We start from the raw sequence: 14,125 nt of genomic DNA, 5'->3' as shown, positions 1-14,125 counted from the left end.
TTTCATGATTAGAAAAAGACAGAATTGACTGACAATTCATGCTGTCCTTCTTCTAAGTTGGACTCACTTTCGATTCGCGTGTACGCGTTGCGTAGTCCGTCACAGTCTGTTGCAGTCCGTGTTTTTAACGTTACACTACTGTCAATGAGATAACCAGATAACAAAGTTTACAAACAAAATTATCTTAAAACGACTGGAAAAATAAACTGGAATGTTTGTTATGGTTTAATTTAAGAAATTCTAGTGCTTAACCGAATTTTAAGGTATCAAGCATCTTAAAACTCAGGGCAGGAACAGTGACTAAATCTAACATTTGTATCTTATAAGATAATTAAAAATATGAATTGCCACTTACGACCATTAGAAGAAATTCTGAAAGAGGTTCTACCGAACCTTAAAGAACCTGTATTATTTCAAAATATGTTACAAAATTCTAATGGTTCTTACGAGTGGAAATTACTTAAGTGGAGTTTGACAGATCTAGTTAAAAAGTTTGGAGATAAGAAGTTACCATTTCGAGTTGGTGATCATAACAAGCGTACAGTAAGTTGTAGCGATTATGTATTTATATTTTTTTAATGATCGTTGTTGGCTTGATTGATAATTTTATTAATGGTTTTATATTTGATTTGTTTCTCTTAGTGTACCCTGCAGCACAAGGAATGGGACTTGGATAATCCTACTGCAAAACCTGTTCACTTGACATTGGAAGAATTTGTTGCTTTACAAAGCAAAGAGGTTAATAAGGATAATAAATGGTATTACTGTGATTACAAACATATAAAGGAGTGGCTTAATGATGACACAGAAATTATAGAGTCTTTTAATTGGCTCATGTTTGGGGTTGATAAAAAACTTGGAGAAAACGGAATAAATTCTACTTTTTGGATTGGAAGCAAAGGTGCTCATACTGATTGTCATTGGGATACCTATGGTTACAATTTAGTGGCACAAATATATGGCAGGTTTGTGAATATGTTATATATTTGAATTATTCATCTTGGTACCGTTGCTTTATATTACATCTATTTGTAGAAAAATATGGTTGCTGTATCCACCTAACACTGATCTGATACCAGTTAGACTTCCTTATGAGGAGTCAACTGTATATAGCAGATTTAATATTTACTGCCTGAGTGAGGAAGAAAAAGACTATGTGTTAAGTATAAAAGAAAAACCAAAACTAATAACTCTAGAACCTGGAGATGTTTTATTTGTGCCTAATGGCTGGTGGCATTATGTAGAATCTCTAGATCAGATTACTGTGAGTGTTAACATATGGGGAGAGTTGAAAAAAGATAATAAGGCACGAGTCGAGGAAGCTCTGGTTAAACTGATAGTAGCCAAAATAGGAGATTATACGCAGTTTTCGAACAAGGAAACTAAACATTACACAAGAAAAGTAATTTCTTCTAAAAAACATTATTAGTATTATTTATTAAATACAGATAGAATTTAATTAATGATTTAATTTATAATACTTTCTCAATAGGTCGAAGATGCTATTTTTGAATGGATAAGAAAAGTGGAAGAGGAGGAGACGAACGCAAAATCGGCACCAAAGATACCTGCGAAAAGATCTGTATCTAAACCACAGACGGCAAAAGAATTGGCTGAAGAATACCCCTATTATATCAAGTTGTTACCTGATGCGGACGAGAAGGAATTTAAAGAATTTATTGAAGAAAGACGGAAAAGAGATGACGAAAAGGATCTGTCGGATAAAGAGAGCGCGTCTGGAGATCACATACCTAATCCCCAATATGACTCGTTCCTTGAATCTCTTATCAATGCTTTATGTCATCCAGAAGTTGTTAGGAAAGCAGCAAAAATATTGCTAGATAGACATTACTAATAAATTTTGATTGAATTTTTATTATATAAATGTATTGCATGTGAAATATCAATTTTTTTTTATTGCAGTATTAGTATTATGTACACGTAATTCCTAGTAGCACAGTACATGAGCAGTATACCGATTAATATTGGCTAAACATTGATTATATTGGAAGTGCATTGGCCAATATTTTCTCAATGTAACGCCAATAATATTGGTCATAAAATTTGGTTTCAAGTTAGGATGCAATTAATATCCAATATAAAAAATTGAATAATTTTTAATATTGGTTTAACATTGAGCTAGTATTTGGTGCTATACTGAGAAAAAAAATGTTAATTTGACTAAATTTCTAACTGAATTAAATTTTGTCTATTATTATCTATTAAAAATTAAACGCATAAATTCTTGAACTGATAAAATTTTAATTTAGTTTAAAAATTTTGTCAACTCAACAATATTTTTTTCTTAGTGTACCAGGGATGTAACTAGATGTGTAACTAGATTGGACGTTCCGCTTTCAGCAATTTTTGTTTGACAATCTTTGTTACGTAGGTATAGACATCCTAAGTGTACTGAGAGTAAATTTTTTTAATAGCTCATCGTAACTCGTTACTTCCTATTTCTAACATAATTTAACAGTTTTGTCAAAAGTGGAACGTCATATGTATATACTCTGATACTAATTATCAATTAGTATTATCTGATGTAAAATTATATAAGATGTATTTATAGGTATGAACATGTAATTATTTTAAGGACTCACGTGTAGACTCAATTTTTAAGTAACTTACATAATTAAATTTAATGTTAATAAAATATGAATCTTTTGATTTACATACTATACATCTTTATTCATTTTGTACGCCAATTCTCCAATCAACCTTTTATAAAACTAGTGTGAAAGATAGTTCTTCATCGAATGTTAACGTTTTACAATTAAGATAAAAAATAAAAAGTTAAAATTCTTATTTTTATATCAATAGTCAATAATGATGGTACTCGTAATTACCTAGCTAGTCGTTTTTCGTAGCAACTTTGGTTGGTGCACACTATGTTCTGTGCGCGGCGTTTTATACGTCATTTTACCGATCGCGCAAATTTTTTTCCGAGTTACTAAATGTTACTAAAGAGAGAGCCAGAGAGGCAATCGGATGGTGGTTGGAGGTTAGGAACATTTCTGTCAAATTCAAAGAAATTCTATTTACATGTTAATAAACGTTTTATTTATCAACGATCTGAACATTGTGGAGTAATTAATGGATTAACGATGGGCCTGTTAACGGTGTTGAAAAAATTGAAGCAAAAGGAAAAAGAGATGAGAATTTTAATGTTGTACGTATTCGCGTTCGTGTACTTACTTTATATATTCAGCCTGTGGTTAGTTTACGCGTTAACAGGTTAATAAATGTTACGCTAACATGTTACTGAACTTACGATGTAGTCAATAATTTGTAGTCAATAATTGAGCTTAAATTAAATTTAGAAATACATGTACCTTGCGACTTTATCGCTTGTTCTTAATGACATTATGTTATAATTTTCAGGGGCTTGGATAATGCAGGCAAGACAACAGTATTGAAGAGACTCAATGGCGAACCAATAGACACTATATCACCCACACTTGGCTTTAATATTAAGACATTGGAACATCGCGGGTACAAACTCAATGTATGGGATGTGGGTGGACAAAAATCACTGCGTTCCTATTGGAGAAATTATTTTGAATCGACAGATGGACTTATTTGGGTGATAGACAGTGCTGACAGAAGGAGATTGGATGATTGTAGAACAGAGTTATACAAGCTTCTGCAGGAGGAAAGATTGGAAGGGGCAAGTCTCCTTATATTTGCCAATAAGCAGGATATGCCTGGTGCATTATCCGCTTCTGACATAGCTGATATTCTGGAGTTACACAATATAAAGACTCATCATTGGCAAATCTACAAGTGTTCCGCTGTGACGGCCGAAAATCTAGTCGATGGTATCAATTGGATTGTTGATGATATTGCAGCAAGAATATTTTATATGGATTAATATAGATAAATTCAAATGTTAATATTTCTTACCTCAATAAATACAAAAATTAATGCTTGACAAATTGTTACAAAGCAATATTTACATTGGCTTATGTTGCAGTAAGAGACAATTAATACATAGTGAATTATTTTATTGTTTGCTAATATTTAATAAGCTTAAAATGTCTCTTTCTCATTGAAAACACTCATTGTGATCTGTTTCACTGTAAAAATATGTAACATAGTATTATACATACATATGTATAAAAGAAGATTCTACAATTTCTGAAACATTTATTATGTAACATAAAATTTTTCAATTATTTTTTAAATCTAATTTTTATTAGCTTTACTAAGCCTATTGTATATAAGTTTTATGTTTCTTGTACTTTTGTATCATTGTTCTACTTTTTGTTTTTTCTATTTTCAATAATCTGAACTTTCTTTTTCTTTAATTTTGATGGTATAGCTATCGTTTCCGGATATTCTCCTGAATAAAATGATTTTAATAATTCTTCATCAACAGTGTCATTTGGTCCCTTGAATGCATTCATAATCTCGTCGATAAGTGATGTTGAAAGCTTTAACTTAAAATTCTGCACTAGCTGCTTAAATTTTTCTGAAAGAAATGAAGAAATTTATTTTTAATTTTTTAAAAAGGTTACACATCACAATTGTAATCTTTCATAAGTTTGAAGAAAATTAAGAAATCTGAAATAAATTTTCGCGAACATGCCTCGCGATATTTTTTCATCTGTCAACGACATGACGAAGTGACCGAAGCTGAATTGATTTCTCTTTTGTTTCGTCAGCATTGCCTCGTAATTCGCTCTTTTCACAAGTATTTTCCTAACGTTTGGTCCAACAACCTGGTAATTGCTTAAAATACCACCTAATTTGATCGTGACCCACGGTCTAAGGTTTTTAATTATTTCCAAATCGTAGAGAATATCCTTATTCGCCCAAACATTCTCCAAGTCCAGAAGGCGTAAAGCACTATGGGGCGAAACATGCGGTATAATTTTATGAATTAAAGCTGAAGCACCTTGTGCTTTTAAAGGGTTATTTCCCAGACGTAATTCCTGGAGCGTACTATTTTTCGATAGAGCTTTTGCGATTACTATAGCATCGTGTTCAGTAAATGTATTCCCTATAAAATACGAAATAATAAAATCTTTTGAGAGGGGGAAAAGGAGAGAGAGAGAGAGAGAGAGAGATATTTGTTTTAGAAATTTATTTTCTATGAGAAAATATTTCAATTAACTGCGAGATATTAATGTTTTAAAATATTAGGTGTTTCTATTTCATTTTTTAAATTATATGTATCATTAAAACATAGAATACACATAATATTGAATGTATTATATGAATGTTTAAAAATTGAGCCATCTCTTAAATAAGATTGTCTTTTAAAAACAAATTTGTTCCTTTTATAATATTGTATGTAAAAACATTGATATAATTTTCTTATAGCGAATGCTACATATTTACAACTTAAGTCCAGCTTCTCGATATTCTGCGAGCGTGATAATAGTTGATAAATATGAGGCACGGATTCACTATCAAGTGCGTTCCAAGATAAATTCAGGAAACGCAGTGTCTCATTTTTCTTCAATCCATCGAACAGGGCTTTCCAGATTTTTGCGTTGTACAGAGAATTCCAAGATAGATCTAGGTGCGTCAAGCCTTTGTTATGTGAGAGCAGATCTTGTAGATTTTCCGAGCACGTCTCATCTAGATGATTATTGAATAGATTAACGCACTCCAAGTTTTGATTATTGGATAATGCGGACGCGATGTATCCAAAGCCTTCGTTTCCAATATTGCAGCTACTGAGATCAAGCGTCTTCAGGGTTGCGTTCTCCGATATCGCGTCATACAATTTTTTTACCCCGCTTGTGCCAATTCGGCAACCAGATAATGACAAATCGGTTATCGTGTTGTTCCTGAGCAATAAATCATTTAGATGTTTGCACGCATCCAAGGACAGTTTATTGTCCTATAATAAAATAAGGAGCAATTAATTAAAAATAAGATATTTTTATAATCAAAGTAACACTTGCATTAATAGGGCAAAAATTTCAAGAACTTGTTTTTGAGGTGTATGACTACTTTCAAAATAATCTATACTTAAAAAATATTTAGAATTATAAAATCCAATTATAAATTGTTGCTTAAGCTATTATTTATTGTATGCACCTTTAAATCTAATTTTCGTACGAAAGTGTTATCAGCCAAAGCCTCGCAGATCGCTTTCATTACTGGTGACTCGAGTCCATAATACCGCAGATTCAACTGATCGGTTAAAAGCATGTCCTTCAACAAACCGATCGGTCTTAAACCTGTACGTTTTACCGTGTCGTAAAATTTTTGTACACCATCCGGGTTATACATCGGCGGACGCTCGCGTAACAGCCAGAAAGCTGGTAGCAATCCGGGATCATTCGGGACCTGATACACTGTGTACGGATTCACTAGTTGCAGCTGTGAATCACTGATGTCTATCTCGCGTAAACATGGATGAATTGAACTCTCAGTGGATACTCGATCACTCACAATATCTTCATCTTCTGGTGTGATCGGCGTCTCCTCAGACGCATCATCATCTTTCTTCCGTTTAACCTGCGCCTTGTATAACATATAGCACTTGATTAGAAATTTACTCAAAATTAAAGGCAGATCGGTTCTATCATTGATTCACGTTGTGGTAGCTTAATTATTGCGATCGTGACATATCTTAGATCGAATTGGGAACATTAAAATGTTAAAATACAGGACATTCTGGATGTTATTAAAATGTTGAGCTATATCAAGTTACCACGCTTAAGTTACATGAATTAAATGCCGCAACCGTTTTTTCTTCTCTTCAGTCTTGGCTGCCAATTCCTTCGTTCTTTTCGCTTCAAGTTCTGTTATAAAATTAGCCAGTATATCAGTCTCATCGATAATTTCTGATTCCGCTTTCACATCTTTTCCTATTTCTTCTATAACTTCAAATTTAGCTCTTCTGTCTGTATCTTTATGTTCCTTTTCCATCAATTCAATATCATCTTCATCATATTCAGTCCACGTATCCGTTTCATCATCTTGCAATGCTTCAGCAACATCTTTGATGTCTTCTAATGTCGTCTGAGAGACATTTGCGGATTTATATGTATATAAGATTACTTATAATAATTTTTATCTCAATTACTATCGTTAATTACTATTTCAACATTACATGGGATTTTATTTTAAATTTAAAAAAAAGGAAATTATTTTAACATATTTATCTATCTTTCAGTTATCGCGAAGGAGAAAACATATTGGCATATTATAGAAATTGTTAAAATTTAAATACTTGTGTGATTTCCATATTCATGGATCGTATATTTATTACTCGTTCATGAAATGAACGTTATAATAAAAGCTTGTATAAGTGTAAGTATCATTTGTATCAAGATATAACACACAATTCCTAAATTTGTGACAATTTGGTATGTGAAATTAGCTGCAAATTTGGAAAAAGTAAACGAAAACGTAACATCCTTCCTTTCCTTCCTTTCTTTCCTTTCTAAAAAAGGGCATGGCATCGATACTCACATCTCTCGAAGTATTGTTGTCAAGAACTGTCGATATTTGATTAACATTTCACGTCTAGCCCTCAAAATTCAAGTTATCGGGGCAAAATAATTGTTTAAAAAACGTTTTAATTAATTATATCACCGGAACTATTTAGAAACTTATTGTACGCATCCGGAACTATATGAGAACTGCGTAAAAATAAATAGAAATGTCGATATTCGATTAGCATCTCACGTCTAGCCCTCAAAATTCAAGATTTCCGGGCAAAATAATTGTTTAAAAAATGTTTTAATTAATTATATCACCGGAACTCTTTAGAAAATTATTGTACGCGTCCGGAACTATATCAAAATTGCGTTAAAATAAATAAATCTGTCGATATTCGATTAGCACTTCACGTCTAGCCTTCAAAATTCAAGATTTCCGGGCAAAATAATTGTTTAAACAATGTTTTAATTAATTATATCACCGGAACTCTTTAGAAAATTATTGTACGCGTCCGAAACTATATGAGAACTGCGTTAAAATAAATAGAACTGTCGATATTCGATTAGCGTCTCACGTCTAGCCCTCAAAATTCAAGTTTTCCGGACAAAATAATTGTTAAAAAATTGTTTTAATTAATTATATCACCGGAACTCTTTAGAAACTTATTGTACGCATCCGGTACTATATGAGAACTGCGTTAAAATAAATAGAACTCTCGATATTCGACCAGCATCTCATGTCTAGACCTATAAATATAAGTTTTCCATCAAGATAGTTGTTGAAAAATACTTTTAAAATTTTTTAATTAATTAATTTTGTCTATCTGTGATGCCAGTTACACCAAATCCACGTGCGCAGACGTACACCCATATATACGTATGTTTTGTAACAAAAAATTTTTTTTCCATTAATTTAATCATCAGAACTATTGATAGGACGTCTCTAAACGATAGAATTCTTATAGATTTAGTCTTCTCTGTGGTCGTATATTCGAAATACGGTGAGATGCTATTATGTGACATTTGGAAGTTAGCATCTCATTTATAAAAATTTAATTAAAATAGGTAATTCAATGGAAATATTGTTGAAACCTATCAAGAACTGTAGAACTATGCTGGATGCAAGTAATTCTGCAGTATTTTTATGAGATGCTAAACTTTGAGATGCGCAGCAAAGGCGCAGCGCGCGCCTTTATGTTCTAGTATTATAAATTTATTTTGTCCTTGGAGTAACATAAAATTTTAATTCTCAAGTTTATATAATAAATGTATTCTCTAACTCTAAATGGATCAAGTTATTATTTCGCATTCGCTCGTTCGAAAGAAGTCATTTTCTTCAATGCCGGCGGCTACTACCACGTTTCACACGAGTCACAATCGCTCTTCGCGGGATACATGATTCATCTACTACCGGCTATTTGTCAAGTGACTCTTCTGGTCCATTATATTGTAATTTCGGCAGATCGTTCATTCAGCGGTTACATGCTCCATACACAAGAGGATCCATCCCGTCTCGTCGTATCGGCGCGGCAATGATGAGATGACCCGCCGAGCGCTTTGTTAATATCGGCCACGCTTTCGATGGCAATGGCATCCATGGCATCGATATTATCTCTAATGAAACAATCGTGACGGACCATTGAAATCGGCGCCGCTGATTGAAAATCCACCGTATTTCTATCTTGGAAGAGCAAATATGGATTTACGACTTCTTAATTGACTAGCGAACAATGTAACGATAATTCTCACAGCTTTATTTTAACTTTTGCATTGTTTTTAACAAAAATAAAAATGTTAATACAAGCTTTTATTATAACAGAATTCTGTCCGATTGTAAAATATTGTATTATTTATTACCATGCAAAGAGAGAATTTAATCACGGTAGTCAAAATGTAGATAAAATTTATCAATTTAATTGTCGATTTACATTAGATACTTACTTCTTAAGTTTTTAACTTTGTTGCATGAAAACTTAATCTTTTTTTTCGCATTGACTTTGATTTTTGATGTTTTACTGATAAAATATGACAAGATAGAAGGAAATAATTTTTGTCTGTGATTTTAATGCCATAAATACTTACGCGAGTATCGATGCGTTGATGCAAGGGTGTAATAAATAATTGTCAACGACGAAGAGTTGTACTTTTTTTATTGAAATCCTTCACATCGTCGTAAATCTATGCAGAAAGAGAAGGAAACGAGGGGGTAGTAGGAGGGGGGGCTTATATACACGCATTCGTTTACTTCTTGATATCAAACACTTGATATCAAATCACAACACTAGATGTTTTTTAATTGTTTATCGTCTTCGATTAGAAGCATTAATTTGATAGATTTTTGCTGTTGTACTTCACTTTGAAGCCAACGAGAATAAACAAAAAAATTGTACAATGACAATTATTGCTTACGATCTGAAAATAATTAATACAAGACAATAAAATAAAAATAATATAATATATAACATATAAAATAATATATAATATATATTTATATTTATATATTCGTCATCTCTCATTCTCTTCTATATGTGTATTCGTACAATAATATAGTTTTCTCTACAAAATAAAGTATCTATTATAAAACTTTGTTCCTGCCTGCTGTAAATCTATATGTCTAAACGAGTTACGTTTCTCAGTTTAAACTTGTGGCCATTTCGCAGAGCGCGATACGGGAAACGCTGATACAAAAAAAAAAAAAAAAAAAAAAGGAAAGAAAACGAATTGCACATCTAAGGGTGAGGTCGACAATGACTGGGGATAAGAACGATCTGAATATGTGTACTTAGATTTATTTACATCGTTCCACGATGTAATAGCGTCACTATATACATCGTTTTTACTCTGCATTCTAATACGTTCTAAATCTATTTTATAATTACGTCACTAATGTTCTTTACAAGTCAATGTGCCGCCGCGATTTAATGTCTCGTGTAGCACATGATCCTCTCGCAATGGCAGTATCTCTCATCGCGTAAAAATCACGTGTCGTGTTTTCGCGAAAAGAAAAAAGAAAACTCGTTGAAGTAAATGAACACGTGGAGTATCATAATATCCTATACAGTAACGTTGTTTCTCTACGAGTATCACAATAATATCGTCTGAAGGAACGTCGTTTGAAGCCCACGTTATATCATACATACCAAGCACTTCCACGATGATCGAGACAAACGTACAATACATCTCATGCGACTGTGCTTCTTATTTTTCAAATTATGAAAAAATTCTAACAATGGCGATAATAAAATAATAATATCAAAAGAACATAAAATTAAATATAAACATATAAAAGGGCGCCGTATAAGGGACAGAGGAATGACAACGCTGGGAATGCGAAGGAGATACAGGCTTAGCGAAATTAATAAGTACGAGCTATATACATATGTACAACGATAACAACTGATCATTATCATTAAAATTATTTATAATAAATCGCTTATTGTCGCTTATTATCGTCGTATAGAAGCACGAAAAAGCTGAATAAGGAAAAAAAAGTCATCATTTTTCTGAATTTTTAATCTGAAAATCGTGCTAATATTTTTATACAATTATTTCAAAATTGAAAATTTTAATAGTCATATTCTAATAATACTATGAGTGAAGCAATATCGTAAAACGATACGTTTCAAAGAGGCATTAAAAATTTATGTTATAGCAAATATAACATAATCGAATTGCTGTGCCATAGAAAAATTACGCGTTTTCTTTATTTTTTGTCTGCATTTGTCTCTAATATATTCTAAACATTGTTTCAACTTTCATAAAGAAGAACCTCTCAATAGAGAGCCGTCTCAAATGATTTCAAAATCGAGAGAGTCACACTTCCCATTATCACAAAAAAAACCAGATTGTCCAAGTAAGCGTTCAATTTCTTACCTTCTAGTCTCTAAGAATTTTCATTAGTGCATCATTATGCAAGAAAAATCATCAACAGTATCCAACTGTTTTCGCATTACTTTAATGATATTTAATCATACGTGTACCGTTAGCACTTGATGCGGCCCTGTCATGTGACTGGTACCCGGCTGCTGATGAGGATACGGCGGTTCTTGCAGTCTGGGCTTGCTGTAAGGCTTATGCGGTCCTCCCTCATAGCTAAAACTGGCCGTATTGTTTTTGACTTCCGCGCTAAGCGGTTTGTAGAGTGGTGGTAAGCGATGTCTGCCTTCCTCAGACACCATTTCGAGACTCTCCTCGGCGCCGGTCAATGTGCCAATGTGCGAAGTGCCTGACAAAGGCCTCACGACGGACACACGGGGTTCGGAATCCTGGTCCTTGAGCGGGTTGGCATATCTCCTCAGATTTTCTTCGTTCTGAAGATTGTTCGACTTTTCATCTAAATCGCTGCGATGACGATGCAACGAAGTTTCGCTGCTGGTAGTCGCCGTCAAGTTCGATCTGTGCCTCATAGTTCTAAGGTACCAGAGGCTGCCGAATAGAGCCAACAATAGTACAGTCGCCAGAGCACCACCTAGAACGGCCACATAACTGCCGGTATTAGCCGCACCCGCTGAACTAGGCTCTCTGAGCAGCGCCGTCTCTACTTTGACCTCTAGCACGGAGGCCAAAACGAGAGGTCTGGCTAATGGGCGACTGAGCGTTTCGCCGAGGTCGCGAGCTGCGTCCGCCGCCGCCTCTGAAAAAATGGTCACTTCTACCGTATCGTTGTCCCCAGGCTTCAAATCGCATAACAGCACCACTGATTGCGGCCTTCGTGGATCGGCTAGAAGCTTCCTTAGACGACGGCATAATAGTTCCACCGATGTGCCGGATGCTAGGGTATCCCTTCGCAGTAGTATCGTGAGTCTTGAGCATGTTGGCCCGAGCGTGGACTGTCCAGGCCAACAAGACGGCGGAGCTGGTAGCGCCGGTGGACCAACTCGCCTTCCCGTTTCGACAGGGCGACACTCGCCCCATGCCGGACACGGCGGTACTAGACAACTCTCGCCTGGACTAGGAACGCAGACCTCATGAGCCAAGCAAGAGGTACCGTTCAGGCAATTGCCCGGCCCACACCAGACGTTGCTGCACTGATTTTTGCCATTCCGGCACTCGCATACGTTACAGTCATCTTCCCACGTGGCGGCCGTGCAGCCGGGTCCACCAGCTGTTCGGATCTCGCATCGCGCACCAGTTCTACCGGGTGGACAGATGCACGAATAGCTCGCGATGCCATCTACACAAGTGGCACCACCGGTGCACGGACCGCTCCCGCATTCGTTCACGTTGATGCGGCAATCCGGACCGGTGAAGCCGGGTGCGCATTCACATCTAAACCAATTGTCACCGTCTACGCATTTGCCGCCGTTCAAGCATGGCACTGGCTGACAGTCGTCTACGTTGCGCAGACAGTTCGGCCCTTCGAAACCCTCGCGACAGACGCATCGATAGCTGCCGTCAACCGTGTTCACGCAGGTCGCGCCGTTCGCGCAAGGATTACTCGTACACGCCGACGGCGATGCGATGTGACAGGCCGCGCCTTCCCATCCGCGTGGACAGTGGCACGTAAAACCATCACCGCGGTCCTGGCAGGTGCCACCGTTCCGGCAAGTGCCCGGCTCGCAGTGGCCGCCGCGCAGCGCGCACGTCTTGCCCTTCCAACCACCCCGGCAAATACACGTGAAATCTGCCACGCCATCCACGCAGGTACCATTATTGCGACAAGGCTGTGTCAGACACTCGTCCACATCTAAAAAAATTCATTTGCCACACAATTATATCGAGTCCAATCAACCAATCACATTCATTCTATCGTAAACAATGTCCTATTACTTACTCTGGTCACAAAGATCTCCGGTCCAGCCTTCCATACAAATGCACTGAAACGAGTTAAGCAGGTCGACACATGTGCCACCGTTCAGGCAAGGATTGCCACGGCAGTCGTTGATGTTTTCGTGACAGTGCACGCCAGTGTAACCCGGATCGCAGATGCATCTGCCGCCGCTACATCGGCCCTTACCGCCGCACGGAGTACCCTCGCTGCCACAGCCCGATTGCCCATCGTCCAATATTCCAAATTGCGGATTATGTGAGACCGATTCCGAACAATTTCTGCCTTGCCATTGTGCCGGGCAGTGACAGTAGTAATCAGTTTGTGTGTTGAAACACGGTGCCGAATTACGGCATGGATTTGGGCTGCAATGATCACGATCGATCTCGCACTGATAGCCAGTAAAGCCCACCGGGCACACGCACTCGTAAGCGTTCACCAAATCGCGGCATTCGCCGCCATTTTGGCACGGCTTGGACGCGCATTCGTCGATGTCAACGTCGCAATCCTTGCCAGAGTAGCCGGGAGTGCAGCTGCAATGATAATCATCTACCAGATCGATGCAAAGCGCGCCGTGTTGGCACTGGCCGACGCAATCATTGATATTCTTCGTGCAATTCTTGCCCATGAAGCCGCTCCGGCAACGGCATCTACGAAACGAAATAATAAAACTTAATGAGTGACAAGGTTGCGACTTAAGAAACTCGCTTAGACGAGAATTTTACTTTAGATCCGAATATAACTTGGTCTCTCTGATTTATTAATTGTCGCTCACTTGTTTCACAAAGAATTAATAGGTCTTTAAATCACGTTTAACGCAGTCAATTGCAAGGTCGTTTTTTTTTTCTCCATACCCTGTGCTAATTTACGAGCGACGGTGGTAGTAAAGGGAGTCATTACGATGCTGTCGTAAGTCGGACAATAAAGACGTATTATTGTTATTATTGTTTAA

General features: G+C 36.4%; 4 protein-coding genes across 4 annotated transcripts in view; 2 read left to right on the top strand and 2 right to left on the bottom strand.

The window, feature by feature from the left end:
• LOC105832645 (HSPB1-associated protein 1) lies at positions 1-2,679 on the top strand. The gene is made up of 4 exons (XM_012673780.3): positions 1-543; positions 643-965; positions 1,036-1,402; positions 1,493-2,679. The coding sequence occupies exons 1-4, from the start codon at positions 340-342 to the stop codon at positions 1,853-1,855; spliced, it is 1,257 nt and encodes a 418-aa protein (XP_012529234.1). The 5' UTR covers positions 1-339; the 3' UTR covers positions 1,856-2,679.
• A 268-nt stretch (positions 2,680-2,947) lies between these two features.
• On the top strand, positions 2,948-4,369 carry LOC105832638 (ADP-ribosylation factor-like protein 2). The gene is made up of 2 exons (XM_012673770.3): positions 2,948-3,172; positions 3,385-4,369. The coding sequence occupies exons 1-2, from the start codon at positions 2,958-2,960 to the stop codon at positions 3,872-3,874; spliced, it is 705 nt and encodes a 234-aa protein (XP_012529224.2). The 5' UTR covers positions 2,948-2,957; the 3' UTR covers positions 3,875-4,369.
• Positions 4,228-7,471, bottom strand: LOC114255715 (leucine-rich repeat-containing protein 74B). Its single transcript, XM_036289515.1, has 5 exons — positions 7,196-7,471; positions 6,055-6,984; positions 5,347-5,854; positions 4,592-5,005; positions 4,228-4,474 (listed from the first exon to the last, which is right to left on the bottom strand). The coding sequence occupies exons 2-5, from the start codon at positions 6,493-6,495 to the stop codon at positions 4,260-4,262; spliced, it is 1,578 nt and encodes a 525-aa protein (XP_036145408.1). The 5' UTR covers positions 6,496-6,984; positions 7,196-7,471; the 3' UTR covers positions 4,228-4,259.
• A 2,068-nt stretch (positions 7,472-9,539) lies between these two features.
• LOC105832643 (protein jagged-1) overlaps positions 9,540-14,125 on the bottom strand; it is a 38,233-nt gene continuing 33,647 nt past the window's right edge. The window contains exons 5-6 of the mRNA XM_012673774.3: positions 13,180-13,823; positions 9,540-13,092 (exon numbers count right to left, since the gene is read on the bottom strand). Of these exons, the coding sequence (XP_012529228.3) occupies positions 11,375-13,092; positions 13,180-13,823 (2,362 nt within the window). The 3' untranslated portion in view covers positions 9,540-11,374. The remainder of the gene's footprint in view (positions 13,093-13,179; positions 13,824-14,125) is intronic.

This window comes from Monomorium pharaonis, chromosome 7, assembly GCF_013373865.1.
Source record: "Monomorium pharaonis isolate MP-MQ-018 chromosome 7, ASM1337386v2, whole genome shotgun sequence".
NCBI classification, from domain to species: domain Eukaryota; kingdom Metazoa; phylum Arthropoda; class Insecta; order Hymenoptera; family Formicidae; genus Monomorium; species Monomorium pharaonis.
This window is presented reverse-complemented; position numbering and strand designations above follow the sequence as displayed.

Excerpts from the sequence above, each read along its gene's own strand:
- LOC114255715 (XM_036289515.1), bottom strand. The coding sequence starts at position 6,495 with ATGTTATACAAGGCGCAGGTTAAACGGAAGAAAGATGATGATGCGTCT. Across the intron at positions 5,855-6,054 it reads TACGAAAATTAGATTTAAAG|GACAATAAACTGTCCTTGGA; the intron begins GTGCATACAATA and ends ATTTTATTATAG. Across the intron at positions 5,006-5,346 it reads CGAGAAGCTGGACTTAAGTT|GGAATACATTTACTGAACAC; the intron begins GTAAATATGTAG and ends CGTATTTTATAG.
- LOC105832645 (XM_012673780.3), top strand. The coding sequence starts at position 340 with ATGAATTGCCACTTACGACCATTAGAAGAAATTCTGAAAGAGGTTCTA. Across the intron at positions 544-642 it reads GTGATCATAACAAGCGTACA|TGTACCCTGCAGCACAAGGA; the intron begins GTAAGTTGTAGC and ends TGTTTCTCTTAG. Across the intron at positions 966-1,035 it reads GTGGCACAAATATATGGCAG|AAAAATATGGTTGCTGTATC; the intron begins GTTTGTGAATAT and ends ATCTATTTGTAG.
- LOC105832638 (XM_012673770.3), top strand. The coding sequence starts at position 2,958 with ATGTTACTAAAGAGAGAGCCAGAGAGGCAATCGGATGGTGGTTGGAGG. Across the intron at positions 3,173-3,384 it reads GAGATGAGAATTTTAATGTT|GGGCTTGGATAATGCAGGCA; the intron begins GTACGTATTCGC and ends TATAATTTTCAG.